The sequence below is a fragment of the Muscardinus avellanarius genome, assembly GCF_963383645.1.
Source record: "Muscardinus avellanarius genome assembly, chromosome: 2".
Taxonomy (NCBI): Eukaryota; Metazoa; Chordata; class Mammalia; order Rodentia; family Gliridae; genus Muscardinus; species Muscardinus avellanarius.
The window spans coordinates 156,311,142-156,325,218 of NC_137787.1; the positions used below are offsets into that span (position 1 = coordinate 156,311,142).

Here is a 14,077-nt window from a genome sequence, read left to right on the forward strand (position 1 = left end):
TCCCAGTGCTGAGCTCAGCACACGCTGCAGGGATTCAGAGTGGAAATCAAAACCAGAGAAGAAAAAATACACCAGCCTCATGGCCAAGGGCGTGGCCGCGGCGCCATATTGTCACCGGCGGCGGCAGCAGCAGTGAATTCGCCGAATCCAGTACAGCTACATCTGCGTACTCAAGAACAGTGAGTCAAATTGCGGACCACAGAGGAGAAATCCCAGTACTGTACCTCACTGAGGTACAGTGAGCTACCTCACTGTACCCAGTGAGGGAGTGGTGGTGGCAGAGATATCACACCATAGGAGAACGTGCAACCTGGCACCCCCCATAGTTTAAAGCAGCCTCTATTGACTCCCTGGGTCGGAGACTCTGTGATAAAACCCAGTAAAGGAGTAGTGGGGTCTGAGATACTACTGACTCGAGATCCAGAACACCTTAAGTGAAGTCATATTGACCCATGGGAAGAACCCAGAGAAGGCACAAACATCCGAAATCATGGGAAAGAGGAATAATACTGGAGCAATGAATGCCGCCCACAACCCCACAACATCAGAACCTGATAAAACAGAAAATCAGAGATTTCTAGAAGATCAAATCAGGAAAATAACTGTAGAAATAATAGAGGTGCTTCGAAAAGAACTCAGAGAGAGCCAAAAAGAGATAAAGGATGCAATTAATGAAGTAAAGGCCTCAATTCAAAGCACAAACAACCGATTAGACCACATGGAGAACAGAATCTTGCTCTTAGAAGATGAGCAATCCAAAAATGAACGCATAGTTTCTAATCTAGAAAAAAATATCCAACAGCAGGAATCTGACATTGAAGAAATATGGGCCCATCTTAAGAGAGCTAACCTAAGAATAATTGGAATAGAGGAGGGAAAAGAAAGTGAAACCAAAGGGATCAACAATCTCTTCAAGGAAGTAATAGCAGAAAATTTTCCAAACATAGAGCAAGAGGTTGATACACAGGTCCAGGAAACTTATAGAACTCCCTTTAGACAGGATCAGAGAAGAGGATCCCCACGCCACATAATTGTCAAAATGACCAATGTGGAAGCCAAGCAGAGAATCTTAAAGGCAACAAAAACAAAGGGCCAAGTGACATTCAGAGGCAAACCAATTAGAATCACTCCAGACTTCCCAAACCAAGTCATGAGAGCCAGAAGGGCTTGGAGTAACATATTCCAAACTCTGAAAGAAAACAACTTCCAGCCAAAAATTTCCTATCCAGCAAAACTTTCTATCAAATTAGATGGAGAAATAAGCTTCCATGACAAACAGAAACTGAAGGAATTTATGTCTTCAAAACCAGCGCTAGAGAAAATACTCAAAGAGATTAACTACAAAGAAGAAATAGGTAACACTCACCAGAACCAGAGAAACAAGATTTTCCATCCAACAGACAACTAAGATTGGTTATCTGTGGAGATTCATTATTTATGTTAGTCTTTTACCTATCTCTAAATTGTATTGTTTGCCTTTATTGTTGTTAATTTTTAGGATTTCTAGTTGGGATATTAATATATCTTCAGATATAGCATTTGAAAATATTTTATCCAATTCTATTAGTAACTTTTAACTCTGTTTACATTGTCTTTGGATATACAATATTTTTTTTATTTTTTAGGGAGTTTGTATATTCTTCTGTTGCCTGTGCCATTGAAATCATATCCAAGAAATCACTGCCAATTTCAATGTTGTGAGGTTTTATGACCCAGATTTTCTTCTAAAAGTTTATAGTCTTAAGATTTATATTTAGGTCTTTTATCTATTTTGAGTTAATACTTGTATGTGGGATTAGGTAAGGGTCCAATTTTATTCTTTTTCATGTAATTATTATTTTTCAACAATATTTAGTTAAAAGAATATTATTTCCACCACCAAATGTTCGTGGAAACCTTGTCAAAAATAACTTGACAATATAGGGAAGAATTTAGCTCTAGGATTGTATTTAACTCCAATGGTTTATATATCTGCCTTTAGAACAGTATTACACTGTTTCAATTATTGTAGCTTTATATGGTTTGAAATCAGAAAATATACATCTGCTAGCTTTGTTCTTCTTCAAGATCGTTTTGGGTATCTAGAATTCATATTCCATATCAGGATAGATTTTTTTCTGAAAAATAAATATATAAATATATGATAGTTTCACCAAAAAAACAGAAAAAAAATATGCTCTGGTAAGAAAGAAAGCAAAAAGAAATATTGAAATGTTATCTTTAAATCATCAAAAGCTTGGCATCAGACAAATGAAACTGTTATGTGAGATTATCATTTTTAATTTTGGATAAATTACTATAATACTAGATGTCAACCACTAAGCCAAGCATGGGAGGGAGGGATGGGGAGAGAATGGGGTGGGGATCGGGTGGGGGCTGACTGGGCAATGTGTGCATGTATGTCTACAAAAGTTTGTATCCCACTATGATGTATGAATACAGTGCACCAATAAAATAAAATTAAAAAATAAAAAAAAAAAAAAAAAAAAAAAAAAAAAAAAAAAAAAAAAAAAAAAAAAAGAAACCATTTGAGGCAGTCAGTAAAGAATACAGGACTTAGAGCCACATGAATTAAGATTCGAGCCAAAGCTACACCACATGCTAGCTGAACATACTTAAGTAAGCTATTTAACCTATCCCAACCTCAGTGTCCTCAGCTGCAAAATAAAGACATTTGCCTTATGAGGTAAGTGTTAGAATTTATGAAGGTGTTCTGTATCGTTTAAATACTAGTAAAATCACGTACCATATCTTGGTCAGCAATGGACTACATATACAATGATATACCACACAGCGTAGATGTGCAGTATGCTATACCATCTAGCTGTGTTAGGTACACTGTACATTGTAAAACAATGACCCACAATTCATTTAACATATTTCCATTGTTAAATGAAACATGACTGTATATTAACAAATATTATCCCAAAAGTTTTAACATAACTATCCTGTGCTCAGATTTTAGAGGAAAACATACCAACATTTCTCATTTTAAATCATGTCAAAGTCACTGTTTCATTTATCTTTACATGCACACCTTACCCAGGTGCCAAAGACAACACTCTGGCTCTCAGAGGTCCTAAACATTTGGCATGGTTGCTAAGGTCTATGCATTCTGTTTTGTGCCGGACAGATAGTGATGTTGATTTTAAACCTGATCAATGGGGAGCACCGTGTTTTCCTCTATATCATGTTCACATACTTATGATGTTATTATTTGGGCTTCATTGTTCTTATTGTTCCTTTACCATTATCCACTTGAATATTCTAGTGTTTATATTTACAAGTATCTGAAACGGTGCTTACACCATTACTAAAGGTATTAGTCACTTATGAAAAACCTCATTATCAACATGAAAAACATCCAGTAAGGGATGCCTGGTTCTCAAAATTTCTAAAATATATGCATGCTCTTTTAGTCTGGTTTACTTTAATTAGCAACTACACGTTTCTGAAAAGTCAACATGCCTTTAGCTATTTCTTCATACCTCCTTCTTGAAATGTGCAATTCATCCCCAAAGAATGAGACTTGATTAGAATGATTCAAAGTTGACTAACAATTTGTAATTAAACAAATTTTTAAATCAACATATTGACTATTCCATGTTACAACTTAAAAGCAACAATTTGATGCATTTTAAGAGTTGACTATTTTAGAATGGAATGGTACATTGCCAATATATGTGGCTTTTAGCAATTCTGAAGATGTTAGCAGAGCACACCATTGACATTACATGGTTAGTTTAAATTCATAACAAAAGAAATATGAAGGATAACCTTACCATATCATCCGTCAGTGTCCTAATATTTAAATGCTGCAAATGAAAAAAAATCAATCAGTAATTTATAACAGCTTTTATTTTACTTAATAGATTATATTCTAAATTCTACTATGCTAACTTGAAGGTAATTAAATTCCTGACAGTCTAATAAAAATGTGTTATATATTGCTTTAATCTCCCTCAAAAAGATGGACAAAAGTTACGCTGAATGCAGTAGTTTCAAACATTTACTATGATTTCTTGGTTTTAAGAATCTCACAAACTAGAAACTTCACTATGGTATAATAAATATATCCTCAATCAACAAACATTACCATTAATACACAGACCTAGAACAGAACGGATTTAAGTATGAGTTTCAGAAAATTTCATATTCTAAAACAGTAAAACTTTAAATTCACAATTAGTATTCACTATAATAGATAATGAAGTACTTTACTGGCTTAATTAACTTAAACAATTCTAGTAACAGAGAAGAATGGCTTGGAATGACTATTTGCATCTCTAACATCAATTTGATTTATCACCACTGGTGACGGCAGACAATTTTCAATTTCTTTGCTTGAGAACCCTTTTGCCTATTTTCTTGTTAAACAGAAGGCCACTGTAAGAAGTGAATAAGTTAAGTTTCCTGCAAAGAACAGTTCAAAATAAAAGATGTTTTAAAAAATCTGTTTTATAAACCCAGGAATAGGGCAAAAATTTGTATTCAAGTACCTGGAATTAATTGCCAATTCTCTTTCATTTGTTAGATTATATCTTTCAAAAAGAAGGTCATTTTTTAAGTACAAAATGAGGTCTACTAAATTTACAAAAGGACGTAAGTTCACAATTTAACAAAGTTGCACATATTTAAATTTAACATTTACTAGAATAGACTCATTTTGAATACTGAAGTACATTTCCATGCTCATGATTCCACCTCAAAGATGATTCAATTAGTAGTTGGTATTTTTGAGTTCTCTATATATTCTAGGTATTCAGTCCTCTACCAAAAGAATAGCAGGCAAAAATTTTCTCCCATCCTCTAGGCCCTCTCCAGACTCGTTTTGCTATGCAGAAGCTTTCTAGTTCAATTCCATCCAAGTGTCGAGTCTAGGTTTTATTTCTCAAGTTTTTGAGGTTTTATTGACGAAGTCTCAACCAGTGCCTAGACATTGGTGAGTTAACTCTTGTTTTCTTCTAGTAATTCAAGTTTCTGGCTTAAAATGGGCAATTGAACTGAATAAACACTTCTCAGAAGAAATGCAAAAGGCCAGTATTTGAAAAAAATTCAATATCATTAGCAATCAGAAATATAAAACTAGAGATTCCATCTAACTCTAGTTAGAATGACAATCTTCAAGAATACAGACAATAACTGCTGGCAAAACGGTGGAGAAATAGGAAGTCTAGTACACCACTGGCCAGATTACAAGTTAGTACAACCACTGTAGAAATCATTTTGAAGATTCCTCCAAGGAGTAGGAACCACCGTATAACCCAACTATAATACACCTCAGTACCTTTCCCAAAAAATTAAAAAGTCAGAATACCATAGTGATACACACATCTATGATCATTGCAGCACAATTCACAATAGCCAAATTAAGGAACAAACTTAGGTGTCCACCAACAGATGAAGAAAACATGTCATACACACAAGGGAATTTTATTCAGCCATAAAGATATCATCCGTAGAAAAAATAGGTAGAATATTTTATGCTGAGTGAGTTCAGCCAGTTTCAGAAAGTCAAAGGTGTGTTTTTTTTTTCTATACATAGAGCCTAGAGAGAAAAGCCAAACGGATTTCAGATAAATTAGAACAGTAAAATAGTCGAAGGTATTTGATGAGGGAAGTAAGGAAGGGGGGGAAGAAGCAGGTATAAGGAAGAAAATCAGTCAACTAATTCTATATCTATATATGAAGAAATCGCCAGTCTCACTAATATGTATGGGGAGAGAGAAACAAAATGGAGTGAGATACCATGTGATGTGTGCATTTTATTACCTTGTATAATTATTTTTTTTATTTTATTTTATTGGTGCACTGTATTCATACATCATAGTGGGATACAAACTTTTGTAGACATACATGCACACATCGCCCAGTCAGCCCCCACCCAATCCCCACCCCATTCTCTCCCCATCCCTCCTTCCCATGCTTGGCTTAGTGGTTGACATCTAGTATTATAACAATTTATCCAAAATTAAGAATGATAATCTCACATAACAGTTTCATTTGTCTGATACCAAGCGTTTGATGATTTAAAGATAGCATTTCAATATTTCTTTTTGCTTTCTTTCTTACCAGAGAATATTTTTTTCTGTTTTTTTTTAGGTGAAACTATCATATATTTATATATTTATTTTTCAGAAAAAAATCTATCCTAATATGGAATATGAATTCTAGATACCCAAAACGATCTTGAAAAAGAACAAAGCTAGCAGATATATATTTTCTGATTTCAAACCATATACAGCTACAATAATTGAAACAGCGTAGTACTATTCTAAAGGCAGATATATAGACCATTGGAGTTAAATACAAGCCTAGAGCTAAATTCTTCCCTATATTGTCAAGTTATTTTTGACAAGGTTTCCACGAACATTTGGTGGTGGAAATAATAATCTTTTAACTAAATATTGTTGAAAAATAATAATTACATGGAAAAGAATAAAATTGGACCTTTACCTAATCCCATATACAAGTATTAACTCAAAATAGATAAAAGACCTAAATATAAATCTTAAGACTATAAACTTTTAGGAGAAAATCTGGGTCATAAAACCTCACAACATTGAAATTGGCAGTGATTTCTTGGATATGATTTCAATGGCACAGGCAACAGAAGAATATACAAACTCCCTAAAAAATAAAAGAAAATATTGTATATCCAAAGACAATGTAAACAGAGTTAAAAGTTACTAATAGAATTGGATAAAATATTTCCAAATGCTATATCTGAAGGTATATTAATATTCCAACTAGAAATCCTAAAAATTAACAACAATAAAGGCAAACAATACAACTTAGAGATAGGTAAAAGACTAACATAAATAATGAATCTCCACAGATAACCAATCTTAGTTGTCTGTTGGATGGAAACTCTTGTTTCTCTGGTTCTGGTGAGTGTTACCTATTTCTTCTTTGTAGTTAATCTCTTTGAGTATTTTCTCTAGCGCTGGTTTTGAAGACATAAATTCCTTCAGTTTCTGTTTGTCATGGAAGCTTCTTATTTCTCCATCTAATTTGATAGAAAGTTTTGCTGGATAGGAAATTTTTGGCTGGAAGTTGTTTTCTTTCAGAGTTTGGAATATGTTACTCCAAGCCCTTCTGGCTCTCATGACTTGGTTTGGGAAGTCTGGAGTGATTCTAATTGGTTTGCCTCTGAATGTCAGTTGGCCCTTTGTTTTTGTTGCCTTTAAGATTCTCTGCTTGGCTTCCACATTGGTCATTTTGATAATTATATGGCGTGGGGATCCTCTTCTCCGATCCTGTCTAAAGGGAGTTCTATAAGTTTCCTGGATCTGTGTATCAACCTCTTGCTCTATATTTGGAAAATTTTCTGCTATTACTTCCTTGAAGAGATTGTTGATCCCTTTGGTATCACTTTCTTTTCCCTCCTCTATTCCAATTATTCCTAGGTTAGCTCTCTTAAGATGGGCCCATATTTCTTCAATGTCAGATTCCTGCTGTTGGATATTTTTTTCTAGATTAGAAACTATGCATTCATTTTTGGATTGCTCATCTTCTAAGAGCGAGATTCTGTTCCCCATGTGGTCTAATCGGTTGTTTGTGCTTTGAATTGAGGCCTTTACTTCATTAATTGCATCCTTTATCTCTTTTTGGCTCTCTCTGAGTTCTTTTCGAAGCACCTCTATTATTTCTACAGTTACTTTCCTGATTTGATCTTCTAGAAATCTCTGATTTTCTGTTTTATCAGGTTCTGATGTTGTGGGGTTGTGCACATTCATTACTCCAGTGTTATTCCTCTTTCCCATGATTTCGGAGGTTTGTGCCTTCTCTGGGTTCTTCCCTTGGGTCACTATGGCTTCACTTAAGGTGCTCTGGATCTCGAGTCTGTATTATCTCAGACCCCACTGCAACCACTAACCAATCCTTTACTGGGTTGTATCACAGAGTCTCCGACCCAGAGAGTCGATAGAGGCTGCTTTAGACTGTGGGGGGTGCCAGGTTGCACGTTCTCCTATGGTGTGATATCTCTGCCACCACCACTCCCTCACTGGGTCAAGTCCCAGGAGGCCCAATACTGCGATTTCTCCTCTGTGGCCCGCAATTTGACTCACTGTTCTTGAGTACGCAGATGTAGCTGTACTGGACTCGGTGAATTCACTGCTGCTGCCGCCGCCGGTGGCAATATGGCGCCTCTGCCACGCCCTCGGCCATGAAGCTGGCGTATTTTTTCTTCTCTGGTTTTGATTTCCACTCTGAATCCCTGCAGCGTGTGCTGAGCTCAGCCACTGGGAGCTTTAAATGCTGTCTGCGCCGAAAGATCCCGCCTGGCTGTTCCGCAGCGGCTCTCCTGGCTTGCTGTAGCCGTCCGTTGAGTTCGCCGCTGCCGCCGGCAGTATGACGCTGCTGCCGCGTCCTCGGGCGCGTGTGTCTCCTCTGTGGCCCTGAGCTCTGTTCTCAGTCCGCTTTCTCTCTGGAGCCTGGTGGTTTTTTTTGTTTTTCTGGTGATGTTGTTTTCTGGCTATGAAAGGCGCTCTTTTTGTGGTAATGGAGATTGGTTGTTAACGGGACTCTTAAGCCCCGCTTTTCTCGGTCGCCATCTTCCCGGAAGTCTACCTTGTATAATTAAAATGCATCAATATGTTAAAAAAATAGTTCAGCCTAAGTCACTAAATTATCTTTCATTAAAGATATTCCTTCTGATACCATCAGAGAAAAACTGACTGGAAGAACTTACTGTCTATGCCAAAGAGAAGTACAGAGACAAGTCAATGACCACTGTTATCAATACTAGTGGGTTCCAAATTGACCTGATTGAATTGTAATTGCCAACTCTGACATAGAATAAGGAAGAAATATTGAATTATGTGTTAGTCTAATCCTAGGCTATAGAATTTATCAATACTATTTCAGTCTTTGAAATAAGAGTATGCACAATGGTCTTTCAGAGTGGGTGTGGTCCTAAGCAAGACTGTAAAGTTTCTAAGGCATTTACAGTCCATGTCATCCCAGAGGCCATTACAACAATCAATCCCCAAACCATGGCATTCTCTAATTGGGAAGAGGAAAAAAAACCACCACTGGAGAATGGCCTGGAAGGGCTCCCTCCCTTTCCTCCACCTGCCTACTGTATGTGTGCCTTTCTGCCTGCACAGGTTTTCTGCTCACTGTAATTGGTTAAGTCTCTTCTACCATCAGAAGTAATCATCCCAAGCACTCTTACTGCTCCTGTAAGGAATCATTTCAAGCTGTATGCCAAGAGAATGTAGTCAAGTTCCAACAATAGTATGCCAAGTGGTCTAATGCTAAAAAAAAAAAAAAAAGCCAAGGAAATCAAATATACCGCTGAAGACCTACTTAGAACAGTATAATAGAGCCAGGCATGGTGGCGCACACTTGTAATCCCAGCATCTGGGAGGCTGAGACCAGAGGATCGTGGTTAGCGAACAGCCTCAGCTACTTAGTGAGGTTCTCCACAACTTAGTGAGACCCTGTTTCAAAATAAAGAATAAAAAACAGGGCAGGAGGTGTAGCTTGGAGGTCAAATGCCTCTGGGTTCCATCCCCAGACCCACAAAAAAAAATATATATATATATATAATAAATACAAACATCTATTTACAAAAATGAAATCTCCCAAAGACCAATATGAGTTGCTTCAGAAAGAAGCTGGAAAAAGACAACTTTAAGAAAAATGAGACTAGTGCCCATGTAAGATTTATGATCTAAAAACCATACAGAAAGTATAGAAAGCAAAGTAGGAAAAACAAAAATAAGTGAAAGCTACATGTTATGAAATCTAGAAATTGTAAATATCCAAAAAACTATTTTATACCTTTAAAGGACTAAAACTGGATACTGTTAGAGTTGTATTCAATTTTCAGAAGAAAAAAAAGTGGTCACTCTTGTGTAAAAAAAAAAGGTAACAAGAATCTGTCAATGTTTTTTGATTCTTAATCTCATTATAACTATTAAAAGGGATTCAGAGCCAGGCGTGGTGGCACACGCATACAATACCAGCATTCAGGAGGCTGAGACAGGAGGATCACAGTTCGCAGACAGCCTCAATTACTAGTGAGACCCTGCTTCAAAATAAAGAATAATATGACTGGGGGTGGAGCTTGAAGGTAGAACGCCCCCGGGTTCCATCCCCAATACCACAAAAAAATAAAAGGATTCAGTCAATTTTCTAAAGGCTTAATCTACTTCACACACACACACACACACACACACACACACACACACACACACAAACCATCTGAGAAATAAGTTAGAATGAAGGGGTAGCTAACAAGAAAAAATAAAAACTCAGATGTAGCTGTGCAAAGTATAATGGAGTCCAAGGAAAAGAAGCTAATAAGGTCAAGTTCATTATTGCTTCTCCTTTGGAAAATGACAGCAAATTCAAGGGGCCATGACAAGCTGAAGATATTAACTAACAGAGTAGACAACTAGAAAACCAATCTGAGAAATTTGTTTCTATATCAAAGTCAAAGGTTAAGATTTAGCTTTCAGAAAACTATACAGTAATTTGTTTATACATACGTGATCTTTAAAAAACCATTAGGGACAGGCTAACATTAAAAGTCTGAACAGATCCAAGCACTGGTAGTTTCATCTAAAAACTGTAGTGTCCAATCATGTCTATTCAAACATGAAAATAAGCACTAAACAAAGAACTGTAAAGGCTGTATCAAGTGGCAATCTTTTGTAAGATGTCTGAATGTTAACATGAAATTCAAATTTATCACTATAAAGCTTTTACATTATCTCAAGGTCCTGCTTGTTTGACTTACACACATGAAAAGATCATCCATTAAGCTCAGATGGCTGAGAGAAAGGGCTAACAAAAAAAAAAAAAAATCATACAATTCTGAGGTTTGGGCCTTACTTTTGTGGATATAAAACTGAGGGTAAAGTAATTTTTTAAAAAATCAAATATCACTTTTATACTGGTACTTGAGATACTGTTTAAATGTCTGGATAACCAAGACACTTAAAGTACTTCTGTTTCACAGCTACAAGCAATGGTCTTTACTAAGTGTACACATCAATCCCATTCATGAGCAGCATTTGCTGACATCCACTCCAAAGAGGATAATTAAAGGATTAATAGAAACTAGTTAAGCCTTAAAAATAACCTGATGTCAAAAAAACAGCTTTAGACATATTAATGTGACTTTGTGACAGTTACATTGCCTGGCCTACAAGTCCATAGATATGACTGTTTTATAGCACTGGGACAAAATAAGACTGATAAGACATTTCTGTCCAATGGACCACTGGTAATTGGTTAAGGTGTGGTACTCAAGGGCACTAAGGCTCTTTCCCAAGCCAAAATCATGCCCTCTTGCGGTCTTATGATCCTAAACTTGCTAATTCCATTTTCTCCCTAAAAAGTAAGGAGTACCACATATAGATGGGTAACAAAGTTGTCTGCTAATGACAATTCCTAGGACAAATGGTCATGAGGGTCACTGTAGAACTGAAAGAAAAAAAAAAAGCCTTTATAGATTTTTCTTCAAAAGAACATAGGATCTGGTGGGAAAAGAGACACAGAACATAGGTCTCTATATTCCCATTTAAGCAATGCATCAAAACTTCTATTGAAGATAGTACACGCTGTCAAAAAATAGATTTAGAGCTCTCAGAGCAGTGTTAAATGACACTGCGAATATGAAAAGATATGAAAACAGTTCCTCCCCAACTTAGTCTGCAAGTAAATAATATACACAGGAACATACAAACCCGAGGCCTACATGCAATGTTGAAGATTCTAAGATTTAGTCCCAGACTTCGCAAATCTTGTTTTCGTTCATTGGTTGGCACAAGTAAGCTAGCCAGCCAGTGAAGCAAGAACCTGTCCTTTATTAGGAACCTAACAGCCACCATCAAGTGTCGATCTAGTGGGCTTAAATCAATTTCTCAATGCTATCACAGCCAAATATATTTTAAAATAACATTTGCCAAATGTAAAATAATTCCATTAAGTTTGTATCTTGTGTGTGTGTGGCACCAGAGATGGAACTGAGGGGCATTCTACCTCCGAGCTACACCCCCAGCCTGATTTTTTTATTTTGAAACAGGGTCTAAGTTGTGGAGGGCCTAAGTGGCTGAGGCTATACATGAACCCAACCCTCCTGTCTCAGCCTTCCAAGTACTGGGATTACAAGCATGCATCACCACATCCAGCTCAGTATTACTGCATATATGCCCAAGACATGTTTCTTCATGTAAATTCTACCATCGCCATAAGGAAATCTGGTTAGACTTTTAGGGTGCTGAGGACTGAACCCAGGTGAATCATACCTGAACTATACCCTCAGCCTTACTTTTGTTTTGAAACAGCGTATCACTAGGTTGGATTTGCTGTGCTAAGGCTGTCCTGGAACTTGTGGTCCTCCTGTCCAAGCCTCCCAAGTACTGGGATTGCAAACATGCACCATTGCACCCATCTGGTTAGACCATTTTAGTGAACAAGTTGGTAAAAGCAAATTCCATATTCACACTCTAACATAGTAATTCTACATCTAGAATCCACTCAGGAAATACAACCAAAGGTTTATATAACAAACATGTATCATTACAGCATTAAACAGCAAGAATTGTAATCAACCTAAAAATTACCCCAAACATGGGAAAGATTAAGTTACAGTGCTACTAGGCAAAAGGCTTGCTCTGCTATTCACATGAAACAAGGTGGGGGTAAAGAAGGAGCTTTATTATAAAGGATGAGCCAGCAGATAAGATGGCAGTAATTCTACCCCATAGAACCATCTTGCCAGAAAGCTGATTTAGGGGTGGCTTATACAGGAGATAGTTTAGGCCCAGATGGACAAGCACCTTCTCATAGGTGCAGGTTTATTAAGATCAGAAGATATACATCTGATCTTAATCACCTAGACACAAGATGTTTTCCTCAGGTTATTCTTGTCAGTGATTTGCCCGAGTGTAGTTCCTAACAGGAATGGCACAAGGCCCTGTTGCTGACCAAGCTCACAGTAACAAGTTCATCTGATTAGCTGTGGAAAAGGAGGACCACATGAGGTTAAGTAGGGAGCTGGGCACAAGATCTAGTCTCAATGCTCTGCTTCACTAGTCCTGCCACAAGGCAAAATGCTTACAATATTATGTAAGAAAAGATATTACACTTAAAAATACCCTATGATGTACTTCCAACCTCACTGATACATAATAGGAGACAGGAACATTGTTAATTTTACTTATCTAGGTTCTGGGATTTGAGGTTTTCATAATTTCAGGTACTTTTCCATTCATATACATGTCATACTTAGATGAATAGCTTTAACTTTGCTATGGATAATAGTTTTCACAATGATCAGAAAATATAGATTAGTCCCTTTCCAAAAAAAAATTAGTAAAAATGAACTTAAAAATACAGTGAACACAGAATTTTAAATAGGCTGAGTTTGTTATTTTCAGTATCAGAATATATTAAGCACAATGTTTTGTAATTCACATATATAAATTAACCAATCTCAAAAAGCTCCTAGGTTCTGTGAATTATTGATGTTGTCACCTGCTAGAGACTTAATTCCAAGAAAAATATACGAATCACTACATCACAAGCACAAATCCTTCTGACACAAATTCAATTTCTGTGGCAACAATAATGCATTGACTTAGCTTTATTTTTCTATTTTATGACACTAATGGTGAAGATAGAAGAAATCTATCATTTTTCTTTATTGTAAATGTAAACGATATTATGCCATCTTGAGAAAGTTGAGGTAATACCACGCTCCACCTTCATTACCACTTGATAATCCCTTAATGTAAATGAGGACATGATGCCAAAATAAGACAGGATTTTTCACGCTAGCCTCATCTCAACCCTAATATTCCTACTACATAATATAATTAAGTTGTCAACATGTGCAAGACATTTTATTAAATACAAAGAGTACCCAGTCTCTAACTCTAGGAGCTTAGAACTAAAGAGCTACAAATAAGCAAATAACCAAAATGCAAGACAGTGGAATAGTGCCATAATAATATTCAGTGGTGACTCAAAGGGCAAGTTGACTACCTAATTGGGGATATTTAAATACACACTAATTAATGTATAATCACAGAAATGATCTAAGACCAGCATCAAT

The 14,077-nt window shown here is 36.4% G+C and overlaps 1 protein-coding gene across 4 annotated transcripts in view; it reads right to left on the reverse strand.

Annotated features, from left to right (window-relative positions):
- DIAPH3 (diaphanous related formin 3) overlaps positions 1 to 14,077 on the reverse strand; it is a gene marked incomplete at both ends in the record, with an annotated part of 500,946 nt that overhangs the window by 470,495 nt on the left and 16,374 nt on the right. The window contains one exon of one of the 4 annotated variants that reach the window (XM_080719967.1): positions 3,783 to 3,815. The exons of the other annotated variants lie outside the window; for them this stretch is intronic. Within the exon in view, the coding sequence (XP_080576093.1) occupies positions 3,783 to 3,815 (33 nt within the window). The remainder of the gene's footprint in view (positions 1 to 3,782; positions 3,816 to 14,077) is intronic. 4 annotated transcript variants of the gene reach the window in all.